Raw genomic sequence first — 23,829 nt, forward strand, 5'->3', positions numbered from 1 at the left:
CTCTCACCCTATTCACTTACCCTGCAGTACCGCACACACTTTCCATCAGAGAAAGTTCTAAGGCTTGAATAGCCAGTTCATCAGGTGCTGTCATTCCTTTATGAAGATGCCAATTTAACATAAGTGCCAGCTCTGTTTCCGGGTAAGTGTTTAGTACATAACGCAAAACTCCTCCTATTGATAAATGCTTTAACCCATATTCGCTTGTAAATTTTTTGGCAACTGAAAAACATAAAACTTTTATATTAAATTAAGTGATTTAGATTCAAGGGGAACATGTGCAGTTTTGTTACATGGGTATATTGCATAATGCTCAGGTTTGGGCTTCTAATGATCCCGTCTCCCAAGTAGCAAACATAGTGATGGCAGTGGCTGCTGCCATCACGCTGGCTACAGCTGCCCAAACCATGCTGCAGATGCAGGCAGGAGCCCCATCCTCCTGGGCATGGCTACAGACACTTAAACTGCTGCTGTGGGTCTGAGCCTCCCTGTGCTCTTGGAGGCAGCCAGGAGCAGGTAAGATCTGCCCTCTTGGGTGCAACTGCAGCCGCCTGACCCACAGCTGCAACTCTAGGCCTCCTGCTCCAGGGAGCAGGCAGAAGCCATGGACAAGCCAGAACCCTGCCCCTTCTGAGTTGGCAGGATGGGAGCTCCCTGGGTGCAGCTTGGGGGGTTCTCCCAGGTGCAGGACCCAGGCATCTCTGCATCTCTGCAGCCTGCATCCTCAGGGGCCTGGGAACCTCCCCAACCCCTGCAGGCTCAGTGGTGTCTGCTCCCACTGTCTGGCCTCTCTCTGCTCCTGGCCCTACTCCCATCTCTGAGCAGGGGTTGGGGCCAAGCCCAGGGGCCATAAATAGCAGTGGGTGGCAGATTGATTTCTAGGCAGAAGGGGGTGGGTCCCCAGTAAGGCCCCAGGTGCCTCTTCTGGGCCTACCCAGGGCCACCCATGGACCAATCAGCAGGCTCTTCCTCCCCTCTGAGGCCCATAAAAGCCCTGGGCTCAGCCAGAGCAGGGAGAGGATGACCAGAGGACGAAGAGGGCAGAGAGATGACAGGATGACCAGCTGCAGAGAGAAGTACCCTCTCTGCTGACAGTGGAGTACCCTCTCTGTTGATAGCTGGAGAGGACAGGATGACCAACTGCAGAGAGGAGTATCCTCTTTGCTGATAGCTGGAGATGACAGAACAACCAGTTGCAGAGAGGAGCTACCCTCTCTGCTGAAAGCTGCAGAATGACCTGCCAGCAGATAGGAGCCACCCTCTCCAGGGCCTCCTCTCTGCTGAGAGCAGCAGACATCAGGACAACCAGGAGCAGAGAAGAGTTACCCTCTCCAGGGCCTCCTCTCTGCTGAGAACTGAACACTGGACAGATGACCTGCCTGCACAGAGGAGCCACCCACTGTGGGTCTCCTCTGAGCTGCTGTAATACTCAATTCACATTTGTCTTTTTCACTGTTCAGTTGTCTGCCCACCTCATTCTTCCTGGATGCAGGACAAGAATTTGGGTAAAGCTGCTGCAGCCACAGAGGTTTGAAGCCAGAAAAGATCCAACCCAAAGATACCAGAACAGTAGTACCCAACAGATAGTGAAAAACAAAACTCTAAATTTATTTCATTTCACGAATTTATCAGTTCACCTTAGTTTTAGACTCTGGCTGATTATATCAACAGCAAGCTAATTTTCACATTTCTCAATGAAATTTCAAAAATTAAAATTGCCATATTTTATGGAACTAATAACTGTCAAAGGTTAGTCATTAACAGTACTTCAGGTCTGTGGCTGATATATCTGGTTAATGGGCCAAATCTGCTTTTTTTTTTTTTTTCTTTAACAAACTAATTTTAAGGGTTTTCTTTCTTCTGCATGAGGTAGCAAAATTTTTGAGAGCTTTGCAAGTCATCTTATATGTACTCTTAATATCTGGTAGTATGCCCCAAATAACAATATAACACTCCTGTTTCACTGAATTGTATCATTCTCCTTTCTGTCCATTTATGGACTCAATGATGCAATCAGCATTGCATAACCTATACAGTTAGATCTCAGTTAATACTCTAGGAAATAATTTTTAAAATGTATAATGGCACACTTGACATTTCAATAGTGACTTACAGCCTATGAGGAACTTTTCTTCCATGACTTTATTTGATATTTTTAACTATTTCATCAGGTGGGTGGAATTGATATTGAAATTTCGATTTTACAGATGAGGGGAACTCATTTGTCCAAGGTTACATAGATGTTGCCATTGGCTGAAGGAAGACTCACACTGGCTTCTCCTGAGTGAGACAATAGATAGATAAATGGATTCTAGTAGCTAGTAAACGTGGGTGTGCTCTGTTATGTGTATATTCCTTGCCTGAGCACTGTGTGGAAATAGCAGTGGGTGGAGGATACTGACAACCCTACTCATCCCATGAGGATGGTGATTGACTGGGGACCACCATCAGGACCATCCAATAAGGAAGTTCCTGTGACAGCCACAGAGCATGTAACTTCAGCTTTGCACAAATGCTGGAACGAGATATATACTTTTTAAAGTTCTAACAATAATTAAGCTCCTAAAATTTGACACCTTGTTTAAAAATCAACCACCATTTCAACAAAAAAATGAGATATCAGGTAATCTACATTTTCACTTTGTGCTCTGGATGTGGGATCTTATTTTGCATGTCAATGTTCTGCTGTCTTTGGAAAACATCATTATCTTTGTGAACATTTAGGATATGATTATGTCAGAGGCATGCAAACCAGAGCAACTCCATCTTGAGTAGGGGCTGGGTAAATAAGGCTGAGACATACTGGGCTGCATTCCCAGACAGTTAAGGCATTCTAAGTCACAGGATGAGACAGAAGGTCAGCACAAGATACAGGTCATAAAGACCTTGCTGATAAAACAGATTGCAGTAATGAAGCTGGCTAAAACCCACCAAAACCAAGATGGCAATGAGAGTGACCTCTGGTTGTCCTCACTGCCACACTCTCACCAGTGCCATGACAGTTTACAAATGCCATGACAACGTCAGGAAGTTACCCTATGTGGTCTAAAATGGGGAGACATGAATAATCCACCCCTTGTTTAGCACATCATCAAGAAATAACCATAAAAATGGGCAACCAGCAACCCTTGGGGCTGCTCTGTCTATGGAGCAGCCATTCCTTCACTTTCCTAATAAACTTGCTTTCACTGTACTCTATGGACTCGCCTTTCTTTCTTACGCGAGATCCAAGAACTTTCTCTTGGGGTCTGGTTCTGGACCCCTTTCCTGTAACAATTATAGACTCTTTTGTCATGTTAAGAACTTTATAAAGCCAAAATAAACTTTTCATCTGAAGAGCTGGAACATAAAACTCCCTTCTCTCTCTAAAAAAGAGAACAAAGAGTTCTCTATTCGGTCAATCTTTAAGACTTACTGTTTTCCTTGGAAATGTATCCTATATCTGCCCTTTCCATTCTGTTCTGATTGTAACCACCCACTGTTCTTTTTGTTATCATGTCATGTTGAAATACTACAACCAACCAAGTTTTGGACTATTTGCCCTAAAGTCCAAAGTTACACAAAACATTACAGGAATACAGTTTATCAATTGCCTTTCCAGCAATGATTAAGAAAATTATTTATTATTATTACTTGTTTTGAGACAGGCTCTCACTCTGTTGCCTAGGGTGGAGTACAGTGGCATGATCATGGCTCACGGTAGCCTCAATTTCCTGGGCTCAAGTGGTCCTCCCACCTCAGTCTCCTAAATAGTTGGGACTACAGGCATGTGCCACCATGCCCAGCTAATGCTTTAATTTTTTTGAAGAGATGAGGTCTCACTATGTTACCCAGGCTGGTCCTGAACTCCTGGGCTCAAGTAATCCTCCCACCTTGGCCTCCCAAAGTGCTGGGATTACAGGCATGAGCCACTGTGCCTAGTATAGTAGATTATATTTATAAAATATTTTCATATACTTTATATACTTAGGATATTTGGCTATAATTATGAATATTAGTTTGTAATTTCTTGCATTGTCTTGGTTAGGTTTTGATATTAGGGTTATGTTAATTAAAAAATGGATTTGTATCCTATATGCCTTTTTGGCTGTATGAACCATATTCCTTAATAAAAAAGAAAATAAAAATAAGCTGGGAAACTTACTCTTTCTCCTTGCTATGGGAGAGCTTATAAAAATACAGGCATTATCTCTTGAGTTTTTAATTCTTTTAAAATTTGCTATAATTTTTGTCTAAAACAATTTGATCCTGGGCCATTTCAGAGTTGGGTTATATTTTCGAATGCCTTCTCTTCGATGGTTATTGGTCTATTTAGGTTTTCTATCTTGTTTTGAGTCAATCTTGATAGTTGGTTTTCTGAAAAGTGGCACTAGTTTTCAGGGTGAAGTCATTCTCACAGGATTAACAAGAATTCTGGACAGAAATATAGTTATAATAAGCCTGAATCAGGCTGCAGCTTTGACCTACTTACTTATAACTGAAAGTCACATAGCGTAGTTACTGACCACTGGCACCCCCATCATTCCTATAAACAGGATTTCTGACGTTCAACTCATAAGGCTTTTTGTTTAAGATAGATAGGATCTCCGATGTTAGATTAATAAGGCTTTTGTTAAGGAATTCCTTAAGCAGAACCTAAATGTCAGCAGAATAGCTGACACCAACAGGAGGTTTAAAGACCCCCACAGAGGAACCGAATCAGCAGGAGAATTCAGTTTCTTCATCTCCCTGTCCCATGACTTCAACCTGCATTCTTCAACCAATCAATGATTTTTGCACTTCAATTCAGCCCACTCCAAAACTCTTAAAAACCCTAGCCCCAAATTCCTCAGGGAGACAGATCTGAGATTTCCTCCTGTCTCCTCACTCAGCCACCCTACGATTAAATGTCTTTTTCTGCTGCAGCCCAGTGTCCTGGTGAATTGACCTGCCATGTGCATCAGGTAATGGACCTGTTATAGTTAACAAGCAGATTCTTTTATGCTTGAGGGAAACAAAGGCAAACATACGCTCACCTGTAGTTTTCCCAGATTTTGGAGGCCCCACAATTATAATCCTAATGGGCACAGTAGGCTTAGGTTTGGGTTGGCGGATATATTTGATTGGGTTCTTCATAAATTTTTCTCTTGTTTCTTTACTAGATAAAAAATAAATATACTGACGATGGATTACAGGATAAATTGGATTCTCTGCATTTTCAACTGGCTTGATTGTCTCTCCTTCACTTAGCTGCAACATATACACAGTTGAATTTGAAAGTTAGTTTGAATTTATACAGCACTTCCCTGAAATACATTTGAAAAAAACAATTCATAAGAAAAAAATTTCCTTACAGAATAGGAAAACTAATTATAATCAACAATTAATATTAAATAACTGTGGAAAAGTACACATTATTTTACAGCCGTATGTAATCAATGTAATAGTTCTTAATTGGCCTTCAGTTTATGACAATTATAGTCCTTCTACTTCCTTTATAGTGTGCTTAGTGTATACTGAATGTTTCTGTCAAAGAGCCTAAGAGGTTTGCATTTATTCACAGGCCAATTTATCCTCACAAAGAGGTCCATTCCTAAGGTGATGTTATGGATTGAATTGTTTCTCCCTTACCTCCTCAATTTCTGTTTGAGGCCCTAGCACCCAAAGTGACGGTATTTGAAGACAGGGCCTTTAAGAAAGGAGGTAATTAAGGTTAAATGAGGTCAGAAGGATGGAACCTGAATCTGGTGGGACTGGTGTCCTTACACCGGGGTGGGCACACAGAAAAGACCACGTGAGGACACAGTTAGAAGGCGGCCAACTGCAAGTTAAGGAGAGAGGTCTTGCCTTGTCAGAAAAACCAACTCTGCTGGTACCTTGATCTTGAACTTTTAGCCTTTAGAACTGTGAGAAAATAATTTCTGTTGTTTAAGCTACCAAGTGGCATTTTGTTATGGCAGCCAGAGATGACTAATACAATTGGGTTCTTGGGTTATCTTTTGGAGTATTCTAGTAGGGCAAATCCCACTGGGTTCTCTTCTGTATTTTTGTACAGTTCAAATCCCACTCACATACACATTAAGAGCTATCATGAAAGGGAAAAATACACCTAAAAGGCAGCCTAAGGTGTGGGTAGGAATGAAGTTGGAGGAGTGGTTCCACATCTTTGCACTGGTGATGATGAAGACTGGGCAATTGATCAATGCTACGTTTGAATATCTTTTTACAGCATCAGATGAGCAAGCGTCTGCCATCCCTGGACTTGACAGAGTAGGTGTGAAACAGTACAGTGATATTGCTCCTCCCTGAGAGCTACCTCAAGACAGTTGCTACAGATCAATGGTAGTGTCAACATTGTAATTCTTGGGCTAGAGTGAAGTTCATGGATGGGAGTAAAGGCTAGAGATAAGGAGAAACTCAGGGGGAGGTGGGGTGTCTGCTCTATGTTATACAGTTGGTGATAAAAGAAAAGCTGAAAGTTTAATGATTCCATTTTAAATTCCAAAGTATTTTTATAGCTAGATGAGACTACTATACAATACTTATGATTTTTGAAATTATCCAGTCTTTTTCCTTTTAAGAAAGACATACCTTTGAAAAAAATAAAGAAAGAACATGGCTTTCAGGTGCATTTGCTGAAATTACCTTTACGGGGTCCCAATAGCCGAATGAGCTTATATACTTGTAGGTAAAGCTGAGCATTTTCTGGGCAAGGGCTGCTGATATTGGATGACATTTCTCAAAAATGCTTGCACGATTTTCCACCAGTGGTTTCAGTTTCATATTCAATGTATATTGTACAATGTGATTTTTCCGTGCTCCATTAATGGAAATTATTGGTATCAAATACCTCTCAAGTTCATCCTGATAAGAAAAGTCATAAAAACAAATATATTTAGTGAGAAAAAGGCTGGTAGTATTTCGTCACAGCATGTACACACTGCTGGTGACTGACTACTTCAGTCCAGAACACAAATATTTTTCAGCTTCCAAGTGGCTGCATGTTGGTGATTAAACTTACTCTGACCCTCTGTGGCTTCCACGTTGCTCTTAAATTATGGACTTATTGCATAATTGTTAAATGATACTGATAAAAGGAAATACAGCCCTAAAATATGCATTTTTGAAATGTTTAAAAAATGGCATGAACTAAATTGCTTTAGTCTGATTCTCAAATGTTACTTTTTGAATCATAAAAAGTGAAGGAAAAGTAATAACCTGTATTATTTGTAAATTATGTGTATCTGATTCAAATTTTTCTCCTAGTTCACCTCTCAGGCGCTCAATTGCATCAGTTTCCTGTTCTTCATCTTCCTCACCACTCATCTCTTCCTCATCTTTTGGAAACTCATCTTCAAGGATGTTTTCAATATCATCATTGTCTTCTTCCAGTTCTTCCTCACTAATCTCTTCATCATCTCTAACAACATTCTAAGGAAGAAAACATTCCCTTTTACTATACATGTAAAATATGTAACAAAAGACACTATTAACAAATCATCTGGAATATTTTGTAATGGCTTGATATTGGTTGGTATTGTATGTTGACATTCATCGAGTAATGCAATAAAGTTTAAATATCTGACACTTTTGGGGGTGTTATAGAACCCTTTTTTGTCATGTTGCCAGAATTATTTTTCTAGTTCCTTCTCATTTAGGTAGACGATTTCTTCTAATTATGTTTGAATTTATTTTGGATTTGACTGGTTTTTTAAAGTTTCTTTTTTTTCTCCTTGAGGATGTGACTTTATGTTTATAGTTGCTTGTAACTTCTGGGTTCCTTCAGGGGTGAAGCCTCTGTGCGTGAGTTCCTCGGTGGTAGTCTTTAGATGATGGCTTTCTCAGTTGCTGGCTGTAGCAGCAGTGTGCTCAATGTGGAGCGGGTTCACTGTCTCAGTTTTCTGCCTGGCTCCTAGTGTAGGCTGTAGCCCACTGCTTCTTTCAAAGGGTCTGTGGTTTCTTTCAGTTTTCCTGTTCAGTCCCTATGTTGCTTCTTGGAAAAACGTTCATAGTGTGAATCTCTACACATTATTTTGTCTTTCCAAGTGGGTAGGCATGCTAACACTGCCTCCAACCTGCCATCTTGGAAAAATTGTTTAAAAATTTCTTTGGTACTCAGAATTTTAATACTTTCAAGACTCTGGCCCCAAAGTTGTCCCATAAATAAATATAGAGACAAAATATCAAATGTTATTTATGTTTATGATTGTCAGAATGTTACATGTTTTTGATGATCTTCAGGAACAACATTTAATGCAGTTCAAAGAGTATAAAACACTAGCTGTCTTAACTGGGACAAGATGTTTCCTCATCTGTAAAATAAGAATAATAAAAGTACCTCACAGGGTTGCTGGGAGCATTAAATTAGTTAATAAATGCAAAGCCATTAGAAAAGTGTCTGGCACATGGTAAGTATGTGAATGTTAGCTATTATTATGCTCTTATAGCTATTACTGTCACTTTGTGTAAAGCAGTGTACAAATAGAACAGCAAATGCCTTTTCAGAGGCTACAGCCTATCTGAGAAAATGAGAATAATACATTAGTGATTATTAAAGACCATGACAGGATATTGGTACTAAGTTGTATTGTGTAGGTTTTAAGTGCTATAGTTCACTTTGCACAAAACTGAACCCTATAATAATCATCCTCCTGCACTGCCTCCACACTGTTCTCCCTGTAGTATTCCTTGTTTCAGTTGGAGAACTGCCCTCCAGCCTGAAACCTCGGAATTATCTAGACTCCCAGGATGAGAGTCCTGGATGGGAAGGGATGGGGGGGTTACAAAGGACTGTAATTCTAAATAATGCTCAACACTCCCTCCCTTGCGGCCCCTCTCCACTGTTTGCCTTCAAATTGTCTCTTGCTTGCAATTTTCTGGCTATTTCCTAATTCTTCTAAATGACCAGGCCTCTGGTCCTGTGAAAAGTGCCTGGAGATGGGATTTGGGCTTATGAGTGCAGGGAGGAAGATGAGAGCATAAGGACCCATTCCTGCCCAAGCTCCCCTTTCTCCAAAAGGAGTTTGGCTATGGAGCAGGGTTTTTCAGTTCTGGTTCCTTTTAAAGAAGTCTGAGATCATTTAGTCTCCTTACGACTTGTTCTTTTTTATTATATATTGTCAATTTTCTATCCTGATATTTAATTTTCTAAGGATCATTGCAAGTATAGTGGGATAGGTCTACACTACAAGCTGGGACATCTTAGTTCCAGATGAACTTACGCTCACCTCTCTGGCTCCACTGAACAGCTCCTACAACTTTTTATTAAAAATTGAAATTGTACAATTTTAAAAAGAAATTCATTTTTATTATAAAGAAATTAAATTATATAGTATTGTATAAGATAAAAAGTAGAAGTCTTTCATCACACTCCTATCTCTATTTCTACCCTCCTACCTGGAATTAATTTTGGTTAACAATTTGGTTAGGATCCTTACAAATGTTTTACTATATATATATATATATATTTAATTACCTTGTATTTTAAACATAAGGAGGATTATTTTATTTTCTACAACTTAAAAAAAATTAGCAATATATTTACATTTCTTTTCATATCAGAATATACATCTCAATTTTTTTCAATTAATTAAAAAATAATTTCAACTTTTACTTTAGATTCAGGGGTGTGTGTGCAGGTTTGTTACAAGGGTATATTGCATGATGCTGAAGTTTGGGGTATGATTGATCGTGTCACCCAGATAGTCAGCATAGTACTCAATAGTTATTTTTTCAACCCTGTCCCCAACCCTCCTCCTTCTAGTAGTTCTGAGTGTCTATTATTGCCATCTTTATGTCCATGAGTACCCAGTGTTTAGCTCCTACTTATAAATGAGAATACAGGGTATTTGGTTTTCTGTTCCCGTGTTAATTTGCTCAGGATAATGGCTTCCAGCTGCATCCACATTGCTGCAAGGGATATGAGTTTGTTCTTTTTTATGGCCATGTAGTATTCTACAGTATTATACATATGTAGCACACTTCCTTTATCCAGTCCATCATTGATGAGCCCCTATGTTAATTCCATGTCTCTGCTATTGTGAATAGGGCTATGATGAACATATGAGTGCATGTGTATTTTTGGTAGAACAATTTATATTCTTTTGTATATATACCCAGTAACGGGATTGTTGGGTCGAATGGTATTTCTGTTTTGAGTTCTCTGAGAAATCTTCAAACTGCTTTCCACAGTGGCTCAGCTAATTTACATTCCCCTCAAGAGTGTATAAGCATTCCCTTTTCTTTGCATCCTCACCAGTATCTGTTGTTTTTTGACTTTTTAATAATAGCCATTCTAGCTCAGGCATGGTGGTTCATACCTGTGATTCCAGCACTTTGGGAGGCTGAGACTGGCAGATTGCTTGAGACCAGGAGTTTGAGACCAGCCTGGGCAAAATGGTTAAACCCTGTCTCTCCAAAAATAAAAAATAAAAAAATAGCTAAGTGTGCTTCTATCGGCAGTCCCAGCTACTTGGAGACTGAGACAGGAGGATTGCTTGAGCCCTGGAAGTTGAGGCTGCAGTGAGTTGTGATGGTACCACTGCACTCTAGCCTGTCTCAAAAAAAAAAAAAAAAAAAAAAAAGCCATTCTGACTGGTGTAAGATGGTATCTCACTGTGGTTTTGATTTGCATTTCTCTGCTGATTAGTGACGCTGAGCATTTGTTCAGATGTTGTTGGCTGCATGTATGTCTTCTTTTGAAAAGTGTCTGTTCACATCTTTTGTCTACTTTTTAATGGGGTTATTTGCTTTTTGCTTGTTCAATTGTTTAATTTCCTTATAGATTTGGAATATTAACCTTTGTCAGATGCATAGTTTGTGAATATTTTCTCCTATTCTTTAAGTTGCCTGTTTATTCTGTCGATAGTTTCTTTTGCTGTGCAGAAGCTCCATAGACTTAGGTCCTTAGTGGGAGCTAAGCTCCCATTTGTCAATTTTTTTTGGTACAATTACTTTTGAGGACCTAGTCATAATTATTTCCCAAAGCCAATATCCGGAATGATGTTTCCCAGGTTTTCTAGGAATCATATAGTCTGAGGTCTCACATTTAAATCTTTAATTTATCTTGAGTTAATTTTTTTATATGGTGAAAGGTAGGCATCCAGTTTCATTCTTCTGCATATGAATAGCCAGCTAACCTGGCACCATTTATTGAATAGGGAATCCTTTATTACTTTTTGTTGTTGTTGGCCTTGTTGATCAGATGGTTGTAGGTGTATAGTTTTGTTTCTGAGTTTTCTACTCTGTTCCATTGGTCTATGTGTCTGTTTTTGTACTGGTATCATGCTGTTTTGATTACCGTAATCTAAGAGTATAAAGGTAGTGTGATGCCTCTGGCTTCTTTTTTCTTGGGATTGTTTTGGCTGTTTGGGGCTCCTTTTTTGGTTCCATATGAATTTTAGAATAGTTTAAAAAATCTGTGAAGGATGATATTGGTAGTTTGATAGGAATATCATTGAATCTGTAGATTGGATAGTATGACCATTTTAATGATATTGATTCTTCCAGTCCATGAGTATGAAACGTTTTTTCATTTGTTTTCTGTCATCTCTGATTTCTTTCAGCAGTGTTTTGTAGTTCTCCTTCGAGAGATTTTTCACTTCCTTGGTTAGCTGTACTCTTAGGTATTGTATTCTTTGGTGGCTATTGTAAATGGGATTGCATTTTTGATTTGGCTGTAAGCTTAAATGTTACTGGTATAAAGGCAACTAATTTTGTGCATTGATTTTTGTATCCTGAAAATTTACCAAAGTTGTTTATTAGTTTCAGTGACCTTTTGGCAGAGTCTTTAGGGTTTTACAGGTATAGAACTACATTGTCAGCAAAGAGATAGTTTAACTTCTTTTCCTATTTGGATGCGTTTCTTTCTCTTCACTGATTGTTCTTGGCATCTTAATATTTTTAACAGTCACATAGTATTTCGTAGTATCACAGTTCATTCAATCATTCTTCTATTTAAAAAATGTGTGTTTTTTTCTATAGAAAGCAGTTTAGAAAGTAACAAAACAAACAGTAAATGGTAATCACTTTTGACCCTCGTGATATTTGGTTCCTTTTTCCTGCCAGTGATGATGAGGAATTTAGCTAACTTACATCACTCCTCTTTCTGCCTGTTGCCCAGTTTTAGTCATATTTTCGCTGTTTATTTTGTAATCGAGTGTTTATAACTTTGAATACTATCTCTGAATCTCTATTTATTGAGCTGTTCTCTTCAGATGTCTGTTTTGATTCCGTGTCAAGAGGATGTCCTTACTCTTCCTTCCAAGTCTCCCTTTCTTCAGTTTCTAAGTATTTCATCTCCAATATTATTACATTTATGTCCCTGTCCTATAATTGGAGTTCAGTATTTGGTGTTTCATGTAAAATTGATTCTAAAAATTAAAAGCAAGCAAACAGCATTTGATTGATTCTGAATATGGAAATCCAATAAACAGCACCTGCTATGTTAAATTATGTAACTCTTATTCACTACAGCTAGAGTTAGTAATACAGGGAATGCAATTCTATATAAAGAAACATGCACTACCCTAAGTAGAATGTTTCTAGTATCAAGACCAAACATCATTTTTTCTTCTCATTCAAAATCACGCTACAATTACATTTGCCCCATATTTGAATAATACTCTTATTGTCTCTCCCCACCTCCATATTTCTAGGGTTTTTTTGTTTGTTTGTTTTATTGTTGTTTGTTTTGTGAGCAGAAGCAGTGTTATTCATCATATCAATTGGCTACTCTTTTCAGGAAGAATATAAAAGAGGCTAATTTTCACAGACCTTAAGTATCTGAAAATTTTTCCATTTCATTTTCTCGCATTATAAACAGTTTGGCTAGGTACAGAGTTCTAGGCTGAAAATCATTTTCACTTAGAATTTTGCAAGCATTGTCTTTGTCTTCTACTATCCAGTATTGTTACTGAGAAGCCTGATACAAATCTTACCTCCATTCCTTTGTAGATATCCTTTAAAAATTTTAGAAACAAGCGGGAGCTTCTCTTTATACCCACCAACCGTGAATTTCATAAGGATATGTCTAATGCACATCTCTATTTATTTATTCTGCTTGGCATTCGATGGGCCCTTTCAACTTGAAGACCTCCTGCTCTCTTCAATACTGGGAACTTTTCTTCTAACATTTCTTAGATTATTTCCTTCTTTATTTTCTGTTTCCACTGTTTTGTAATGCATATTGGATGTTGACCTTCCTGTATTGACCTCATAGATCTTCAGTTTTTTTCTTTCATATTTCCTATCTCTTGCATTTTTTTTATATTTGAGAAACTTCTTGGACTTTTCCTTTATTTCAGTTTAACTTTTAACTTGTTTTAGTTTTCATTAACTCTTTTTTGTTCTCTGACTTTTTATAGCATCTTCTTCCTGTTTTATGGATACAAGTTTCTTCTTGAATTTTCTGAGAGAAAGTGAAATTCTTTTAATATTTAATGATGCTTCCTGGGTTGTCCACTTGTTTTGTGATCAATTGTTCTGTTTGTTTATGTTGGGTTTTCCTTTTGTTGGTGATTTTCCTCAAGTATATGGTAACCCTTGGTTGGCTATTCATTATTATAAATGAAGGATTAAATTGATTAGTTCAGAGCAACTGCATGCTATCTGTATATGAGCAGGTAATGTTGTATCACACTTCTATTTAAGATGTGAAGATGAGAAGATGCAAGAAGCCTGGACCTTGCCCCAAAACTGAAGGGTATCAGCCAACATTCTGGGGGCCTAGAATCTTCTAGACAGATTATTTCATCCCTTTAGAAATTATTTACCTTTTTTCTGTATAGGGCAAATGTCACTATTAAGTGAAGGGCTGGTAGAGGTGACCTTAAGGAATTTTTCTGCAATTTACCCTCTTATACTTTCTAGATATTCAAATTATATACACATAATGAGTTTTATTCTTTCTTTTTAATATGTATGCTATTTCTTTTTCTTACTTTGCTTTGGCTCACACCTATAGTACAATGTTGATTTTAAAAAATCCTAAAAATATCCTAAAAATCTTCACAAAAGACCATTTAAGAGACTCTCAGGTTAATTCTTCCCAGAGGAAAAAAGGTTTTCATTTTTCTGTAAATGATCATTAATCTTGTAGAAGAGTGTTGTTTTCCCTGACATCATGCATCTCTTAGTCTTCAAGTTGGAAGATGTATATTCTAAACTTCATGGTCTTGAAGATCTGCCTCAAATATGAAGAAATAAGTTTATTTAACCTCTAGCAGATAATAATAAACTGTAAACAACACTCCTCTCTCTCTACTATATTTGAGGTCTTTGGAGCAAGAAAAGCAGATTTTGAAGAGCAGTCAAAATTTGGAGGAAGCAAATGGCATAGGGTGAGTTTTCTGATTTTGTGCATTTGCCCAGAGGGCAGTTTCAGAGTTGTGGTGGTTCAGTGTGACTAAAACTTTGGTAGAAAGCCAACTGACTTTCTGGATGGAGCAACCAGAGAAAGGAGCCACAACCAGGGCCACTGGAGAGTGAGGGTAAATGCCAGAGATGAGAGAGCCAGAGAAGGGAATACCAAACTCAATTTGTCCAAGACTCTGGCTAGCCTGTGAACCATGTACATATGGGCAGTTCAAGAACAGTATACACAGAGCTGCCATTCATTGCTGGCATGACAGAATTTTAAAGTTGATCTTACCAAGTTAATTGGCTGCTAAAACAAAACCTCATTTCTCTTTGGAGGTATATAACAAAATCCAGAATCCCCACAATATAACATTTACAATTCTAGAATAGAATCCAAAGTTACTCAAAATACGAAGAATCATGAAAATTTGACCCATCCTCATGAAGAAAGATAATAATCAAACACCCAGCCCAGGTGTTAGAATCACCAAACAAGAACTTTTAAAGCAGTTATTATTACAATGATCAAAGAGGAAAAGGAAAATACACTTATAATAAATGAACAGATAGGAAATCTTAGGAGAGAAATAGAAAATATAGAAACAAACCAAATGGAAATTTTAGAACTAAAAATACAATATTTGAAATTAAAAAAATTGTTGGTTGGGCTTAAATTATTTGCCTTAAAGAAGAGAGAGAAAAAAGATGGAAAAAAATCAACAGAGTTCCCAGGACATGTGGAACAACAGCAAAGGTCTAACGTATGTGTAACTGGGGTATTATAAGGAGAAGACAAAGAGTAAATGAGGCAGAAAAAATATCTAAAGAAATAATGTCTAAAGTTTCCCCAAATTTAGTAAAAGACATAAATGTACAGATTAAGGAAGCTTAGTGGGCCCCAAACTAAATATGAAGAAAATGATATGTAGGCACATCATAACCAAACTGTTAAAAAGCAAAGATACAGAGAAAAGAAAAACACAGTAGGTGAACAATAATTCAGATGTCCAGCATTCCCATCCTTCTGATTTCCATCACACCAGAGGAATGAATGAAGAACCTCAGAAATAGTAAATATTTGGATAAATGTAAAACAAGGCTTTCTTTCCTATTAATTTTTTGAAAATACATGTGACTAATATAAACATTAGAACTATTTCCTATGTGGATTGTAATGTATTCAGTTGTAAAACACATCACAACTAGAGCATAAAGGATGTTAGTGGGTTGGAGATGGGTGAGGCAAATGGAGCTAGACGGTTCTAAGGTTTATACAATGTTACACTGAGTAATATTGACCCTAAATAGAATGTGAAAAGCCAAGGATGTATTTGTAATTCTAGCATAACTACTAAAAAATGAAGCATAGAGGTATACTTAAAAAGGCAATAGATTTTCTTCTAGGGTTTTTATAGTTTTAGGTCTTACATTTAAGTCCTTAATCCATTTTGATTTTTGTATATGGTAAAAGGAACAGGTCCAGGTTCATTCTTCTACATATGGATAGCCAGTTATCCCAGCACCATTTATTTACTAGGGAGTCATTTCCCCGTTGCTTGTTATTGTCGACCTTGTCAAAGATCAGGTGATTGTAGGTGTGCAGCTTTATTTCTGGGTTCCACTGCTCTATGTGTCTGTTTTTGTACCAGTGCTATGCTGTTCTGGTTCTGGACAAATATTTTATGACAAAGTCTCCAAAAGCAATTGCAACAAAAACAAAAATTGACAAGTGGGACCTAATTAAACTAAAGAGCTTCTTCACACAAGAGAAACTATCAACAGAAGAAAGAGACAACCTACAGAATGAGAGAAAATATTTGCAAACTATGCATACAACACAAGTCTAATATCCAGAATCTACAAGGAACTTAAATCAACAAGCCAAAAACAACAACTCCATTAAAAAATGGGCACAAGATATAAACAGACACTTAAAAGAAGACATAGACACAGACGACAAGCATGTGAAAAAATGCTCAATATCACTACTCATTAGAGAAATGCAAATCGAAAACACAGTGATGTGCTATCTCATGCCAGTCAGAATGACTATTATTGAAAAGTCAGAAAATAACAGATGTTAGTGAGGTTATGAAGAAAAGGAAATGTTGGTAGGAATGTAAATTAGTTCAGCCACTGTGAAAAGCAGTTTGGAGATTTATCAAAGAACTTAGAACTACCATTTAACTCAGCAATCCCATTAATGGGTATACACCCAAAGGAATAGAAATTGTTCTACCAAAAAGTTAGATGCACACATGCAGTGCACTATTCAAAACAGCAAAGACATGCAATCAACCTAGGTGCCCATTAACGGTGGACTGGATAAAGAAAATGTGGCACATATATACCATGGAATACCATGCAGCCATAAAAAAGAATGAATTCATATCTTTTGCAGCAACATGGATGGAGCTGGAGTCCATTATCCCAAGCAAATTAACACAGGAACAGAAAACCAAATACTGCATGTTCTCATAAGTGGGAGCTAAACTTCGAGTGCACATGGACACAAAGAGGGGAACAACAGACAATGGGGCCTACTTGAGGGCAGAGGGTAGGAGGAGAGCGAGGGTCAAAACACTACCTATTGGGTACTATGCTCACTACCTGAGTGACAAAATTATTTGTACACCAAACCCCGGCAACATGTAATTTATCCATGTAACAAACCTGCACATATACCCTCTGAACTAAAATACAAATTGAAAAAGAAAAAATAAAATTTTTACACACTTTTCAAAAGAAAAAAGGGCAATAGATAATTAAAATGAATTTCTAAATATATTCAAATAATCCAAAGAAGGATGGAAAAGGGGAACAGAGAAACAGAGAACAGAGGGGACAAGCAGAAAGCAAATAAATTCATAGTCTGAGAGAGACAGGACTAGATTTGGGGTAAGCCGTGTTACTACTGTCTATTGGTAGAGGAAGACAGGGGAAGCTACATCTGGATAGAAGCTTGTGCCAGGAGAGCGATGGATTTTTTCATAATTAGAGAGAGGACGGAAGAGGAAAGCATGAAGAAATGGAAGAAATAAAAGACCTGTCAGAGTTCTCAGGGTTTCCTGACACAGATGCTCATTATCTAGATCCCCAGATTCCTTTATTATGCTGTGGTGTGACTGATGTTGCCTGTGGAGCTGCTATTGTGAACTACTTGGTTTTCAGCGCCTTTAATCTGTCTCCAACCCATATACCCATGTACACTTTTGCTTGCTGTTTCATCCTGAAGAGCCCTCTGTGTATCAACCTTTGGGTCTAAACACTCTGTCTTCTCCCTAGAGGATCTTGGAGATGGCCTTGGCATGGTACTTGGTCCCGACCTTTGTTTCAACCTGTGTGGACCCTGACTTGGACCTTCACTCAGTACCTATGATCAATGTGTCTCTATTACTCTTCACCGAGGTGTAGTCTGACACTGTGCTCACTTGCTCCCTGGGCTCCCTGCCCTGGCCCTCCCTTGCTTTCACCGCCCAGTGGCTACCCAACACCTAATAGAGACCCAGAGACAGAGCCGGTGGACAGGAAGAGAGGAAAGATTACAAGCAAGGCCAGGGGCTGCCTTATGTCACATTCTGAGATGACAGGTCCACAAGATGGTGACGTTTCCCTATGAAATTAATGCAAGTAGTGCCTGGGATATTGAAGTGATTTCTAACGTTGGAAATGTCCCATTCAGTGCTAAAAAGAAAGTAAAGGCAATGATTTTGTTTAGGGCAAGAAGACAAACCTGGGAAGGGCTTTCTCTGCCTGGGATTCCCCAGTTAGTGTGAAAAAGGCAAGTCACGGAACTGCATATTCTGCATAGGAAAGGCAAATGTGAGAAACCCCCTGGATCTGTTCATGAAAGTGAGCTCCAGGATAGATGTGGAGTCGGGATGGATGCCACTCAAGGTGGCACACTGACCAATAGTAACAAGCACACTAACTCATCCCTGAGATGCTACATTTTGTCTGCTTTATTGTCTGAGTCAGTAGCAGGACATATAAAATTTCCATCAAAGGAGTTGAAAAAAAAAAAAACCCACATACAGTTTTAATTTTTAATTCATCAAAAATCTCAGGAGTTGTGTTGCGAGTTTGTCTGTATCAGTTTTGTGGGATACACAGCCAATTTTACAAACACAAAGTCTCAGGAGAACTGACTTACAAAATCCTGTTTAACCTCTACATAGAATATTGAATTTCCGAATGAAAAATCAGAAGAAATCACAGCATTCTAACGTTAACAAATGAAAAAGTTATAAAGAACATTTAAAGTTTATCCTGAAAACTAATTCTTAAGAAAAGAAGATTTAACTAAAGAGTAGCAAAGGGAAATTAAATTATTATTAATTAGGGAAACTAAGTGTATTAATTTTTCCCATTTTACAATAAAAAGCCCTAGGTTTACAGAGGCTAAGTGACTTACTCAATGTTATACAACCTCAGAGAAATAACTGAAGTTGAATGTCACATGTGTCAGCACTCCACCAGGCACTGGAGAGCAGCGGACAAAGTCAACGAGAACTGGAGAATGGATACCGTGTAGGTGTGTTTAACTGCAAAGCCTGGTCTCCTTCATGATGAAACATTTGAAGTGATTCAGAAGGGGACCACTAGGGACTCCGAAGGGCTTAAAGTAGTTAACTGTACTTAATTCCGGGTTAGGACATCTTTTTGATCTTAAACATTAGCATGACACCTTGAACAGAGTAAACTTTCAGAACATGTTTGATGAGGGAAATGAGCATGAGAATGAGGCTAGGATTTCTGTAAGCTTTGCTCATGGCTAATTTGCCAGTATTTGAAAGTGTCAGACACAAAGCTCAATTAATGTTTGCTGATGGACTGAATGAATAAATGAATGAAAATTGAGGCAAATAATTAAGAGGAGGGTTCTTGGCCGGGCGCGGTGGCTCAAGCCTGTAATCCTAGCACTTTGGGAGGCCAAGACGGGCGGATCACGAGGTCAGGAGATCAAGACCATCCTGGCTAACATGGTGAAACCCCGTCTCTACTAAAAAATACAAAAAAACTAGCCGGGCGAGGTGGCGGGCGCCTGTAGTCCCAGCTACTGGGGAGGCTGAGGCAGGAGAATGGTGTAAAACCCGGGAGGCGGAGCTTGCAGTGAGCTGAGATCCGGCCACTGCACTCCAGCCTGGGCGACAGGGCGAGACTCCGTCTCAAAAAAAAAAAAAAAAAAAAAAAAGAGGAGGGTTCTTATTCTTAGATGGTGCCATAATTTTCTTGGTCCAATGGTTTTTTATCTACTTTTGGTTGTAAATATTTTGTTTTGACAAAGCAACAATCACTTTGGCCCCTCCTCTGCAATGCTTTGTGCCCGCAGTTGCAGTTGCACTGTATAATATCAGCAGTCTTCTGTACGGAAGTCTAGCATATTCACACCAGGGTGACATGTGGTTGCACTTGTAGCAAGTTGTATTTTCTGATATTCCTCTTTTTCTCTTCTTGTTTGGCTGGACATTTTTATACAGATGGAAATCAGGTTACAAGAGGGTCAGCCTCGAAAAGGTGTTACAAGGGTGTCTTAAGCCAGAAGGCAAAGATTGGGTGTGATGGCTCACGCCTGTAATCCTAGCACTTTGAGAGGCTGAGATGGGGGGATCCCTTGAGCCCAGGAGTTCCAGGTTGCAGTGAGCTATGATTGTGCCACTGCACCCTGCCCTGGACAACAGAGTGAGACCCTGTTTCAAAAAAAAAAAAAAAGAAAATTACTTACCTCCCTCCTTTTTTTATCTCTCTCCAATATAAGTTCAGCCCTTCTTTTAGCAATCATATCAACCTGTTAAAGAAAGAGACATTAAAAAATTGTAATGGAGAATGATAAAAGTGGCTTTCTCTGTATTAATATATTTTTATATAAAGTAGGAATAACATTTGGGCAGAAGCACAGTGCACTTTGCAGGAAAGGTTGTGACGGCGGTAATCATGTTGCTTGGCTTGCATGCTTGTACCTCTGAACCTCTTGATCAGCTATTTTCTGCCAGAGGGATAAATAGCACTTGGGGTCAGTTACTCTTTCCACAAAGTTTAGAACTCCTTTTCAGAATTTATTGCTCATTTGTTTGTTTGGTTTTGGTCGCAGGAAATAGGGAAATACTTGGAGGCAATTCACTGAAAATGGTAAGCTTTTAACACACTATTGAATAGCCTAACATAGCAATCCCCAACCATTTTGGCATGAGGGACTGGTTTCACAGAAGACAATTTTCCATGTACTGAAGATGGGGATTGTTTTGGGATGATTCAAGCTCATTACATTTATTGTGCACTTTATTTCTATTATTATTACATTGTAATATCCAAAGAAATAATTTTACAACTCACCATAATGTAGAATCAGTGGGGGCCCTGAATTTGTTTTCCTGCAACTACATGGTCCCATCTGGAGGTGATGGGAGATAGTGACAGATCATCAGGCATTAGATTCTCATGAGTGTGCAATCTAGATCCCTTGCATGCACAATGAACAATACGGTTTGTGCTTCTATGAGAATCTAATGTGCTGCTGATCTGACCAGAGGCAGAGCTCAGGCAGTAATGTGAGTGATGGGGAACGGCTGTAAATACAGATGAAGCTTCACTCACTTGACCAGTCACTGCTCACCTCCTGCTCTGTGGCCTGGTTCCTCACAGGCCACAGACTGGTATCCATCCATGGCCCAGGGTTTGGGAACCCCTGGTCTAACTAAACCTAAAAACACGTATGTCCACATGGGGAAAGTGCACGTGGTTGGGAGATAGTCACAGACTTGATATAGAGACAGTCCTCCAACCTTCCCAGAATCCTCTAAATCTAACACAGTGGATCCTCTTTGATGGGTCTCCAAGGTTTTCACGAAAACTAAAACTAATCTGCTTTCTTCAGGTTTCGGGGCTTATTGGTTCAGGACTCCGCAAACTGGTCTCCCTTTAAATACCAGGGGGACAGAGTGGTGCCTGAGGACATGCTCTGGGGCTCTGGTCCAGACAAGCAGAACCTGGGTGCTTTCATCTGGCTGCTATTGAGCACATATTCCTGAGAACTTATGCCTTGTAGGCATGCAAGAATTATTTGTAGATAGAATTATAAAGCTGAACTGAATATAATGCATTTGGTTTATGAGCCCCAGAAAGATTTTATGGCTCTTAACATGGCGAGAATTTACAAAAACTTCTATTATTTCCTTTTATAAAGACATATTTTTACCATAGGTTCTTTAAATGTGGAGTTGTGAAAACATAGTCTCTTTTGTGTTTTCATAAAACTTAAAGACCACTGTATATACCAAAAAATTGCAAACTATACCAATAGCACTCATACACATTCTGAGTCTACTTTTCTTCTGCTCCTTTCACTCAAATAGTCAGTGAAGTTTAACTAATTATTGTACATCTGCCAGATGGCAGCACTGTCCTGAGCACTATAATATATATTCTTTCATTTTCTGCTCAAAACATATCTGCAAGGCATTACCCCACTCTAGAGGTGAGTTCACAGAAAATCAGAGTTTAACTCACGTAATGTCACACAATTAGTGTGAGGATGCTTTTAGAAACTACCAGATATGGTCTCGATCTCTTGACCTGGCCAACATGGTGAAACCCCGTCTCTACTAAAAATACAAAAATTAGCTGGGCATGGTGGTGCACGCCTGTAGTCCCAGCTACTCAGGAGGCTGAGGCAGGAGAATCGTTTGAACCCAGGTGGCGGAGGTTGCAGTGAGCTGAGATTGCACCACTGCACTCCTGCCTAGCAACAGAGTGAGACTCCGTCTCAAAAAAAAAAAAAAAAGAAAAGAAAAGAAAAGAAAAGAAAAAGAAAAGAAACTACCAGATATGGGATTGCCAAAGCATACAATGTGGTGGCTACTGCAGAGAAGGGTTTGTATTTGTTTCCACTGAGAAAAAAAGTTAGAAAGAGAATTTGGGATAAGATTGAGAATTCAGACCTTAATGGGGTGGCTTGATCAAAATGGGGTTTTAGGAAGATTCGTGTGGAAGTAGTCAGAAGGATGGTCTGGAAGGCATAGAGCTGAAGCCAGGGAGGACAATTAGGTCACTGTAGGAACTCTGGTGTCAGCCGAGAAAGCTCTGAACTGAGATAGAGTTAGTGGGTGAGGAAAGGAAGGGGCAAAGGCCTGGGGTGATACACTAGCTCCTGAAACCTGCTGCTTTCCTGTTCTAGGTCCCTAAAATTCTTAAAGCATGTGATGTCTAGGATGTAGCTTCATTGCCCTACAGCTGTTCTGTCCAGTACAATAGCCACTAGCTGTGTGTGGCTATTTATATTAAAATTTAATAAAATTAAACATTTGATTTCTCAGCCACACTAATCACATTTTAAGTGCTCAACAGCCACTGCGGCTAGTGGCTCCTGTATAGGACAGCACAGATCTAGGACATTTCTGTCATCACAGAGATTTCTGTGTTAGCACTGGCCTAGATATTCCAGGCCCCACAGTGAGACAACGTATGAATGTGCTTTGGTAGGCTCTCTTCTTTGGCTCTTTGTTTTCCATTCTCATACTTACAGAATCTCGTGCATGGCAGACAGTTTGGCCTGAATGTCATCAAGAACACCGTGGAGCCAGGTATCTTCCCACGTCTCCCTCCTTACTTCCATAGTTCTTAGATGGCTAAGAACTCTGCCTGCCTTGGTATTTTGCAGACCAGTGATGGCCTGGGACATGCAACCTTAGTGTGGTGGAGAAGAAGAATGGATGGCAATGGCCTTGAAGGGATTTCCTCTGGCTAACCCCAAGATGAAAATAATTTAAAACCGTGTCTGAGCAATGAAAGAGGAACTGCTTGGCTTTAACACTTTGGCAGTGTGTAATTTAATTGGTGTTGAATTGTGGGAATGTATTACATAATTTAAGTCTTAGTATCTCAGAATTGAAATTAATAGATGAGCTCTCTGACCCATTTTTCCATTCTCCCCTGCCAAATGTTTGTCTAGTTTATGCTTATTTATTGGCAAGAAGCTCCCTGCCTTCAGTCTGGGCTCTTTTTGAAATGTCTCTCTAAGAATGAAATATACTTTCCCTGTACCTTCCTCCTACCAATGGTAGTTCTTTCCCTTGAGGCCACGTGGAGTAACTCCAAGCTCCCTTTGGCATGAAAGCCCTTCAAACATTTAACACTGCTCTCATGTCTCATCTGGGCCATCCTAGGTCCAGACTCAAAAGTCCATTCTTTATACCTCAGCCCAGATCTACAGGTTTGCCTTTTCAGGGCATGTCATGGAAATGGAATTGTACAGGATGCACTCCTGTTTTGCCTGGCTTCAATCACTCAGCACAATGGTTTTGATTTTTATCCAGGTTACAGGGTATATTAATGGGTCATTCCTTCTTAATGCTGAGTAGTTTTTCAATTCTAAGGATATACCACCTTTTGTTTTTCTATTCATCAGTTGATGATTTGGGTTGTTTCTACTTTCTGGTTATTATGAATAATGGTTATAAACATTCACATATAACTTTTTATGTGGACATATATTTT

General features: G+C 39.0%; 1 protein-coding gene across 1 annotated transcript in view; it reads right to left on the minus strand.

Annotated features, from left to right (window-relative positions):
• The window catches only part of AK9 (adenylate kinase 9), a 177,384-nt gene that overhangs the window by 16,467 nt on the left and 137,088 nt on the right, over positions 1 to 23,829 (minus strand). Inside the window, exons 29-33 of the mRNA XM_038001024.2 lie at positions 20,063 to 20,125; positions 7,198 to 7,410; positions 6,625 to 6,843; positions 5,016 to 5,229; positions 21 to 222 (exon numbers count right to left, since the gene is read on the minus strand). Coding sequence (XP_037856952.2) covers positions 21 to 222; positions 5,016 to 5,229; positions 6,625 to 6,843; positions 7,198 to 7,410; positions 20,063 to 20,125 — 911 coding nt within the window. The remainder of the gene's footprint in view (positions 1 to 20; positions 223 to 5,015; positions 5,230 to 6,624; positions 6,844 to 7,197; positions 7,411 to 20,062; positions 20,126 to 23,829) is intronic.

The sequence above is a fragment of the Chlorocebus sabaeus genome, chromosome 13 (genome assembly GCF_047675955.1).
Source record: "Chlorocebus sabaeus isolate Y175 chromosome 13, mChlSab1.0.hap1, whole genome shotgun sequence".
NCBI classification, from domain to species: Eukaryota; Metazoa; Chordata; class Mammalia; order Primates; family Cercopithecidae; genus Chlorocebus; species Chlorocebus sabaeus.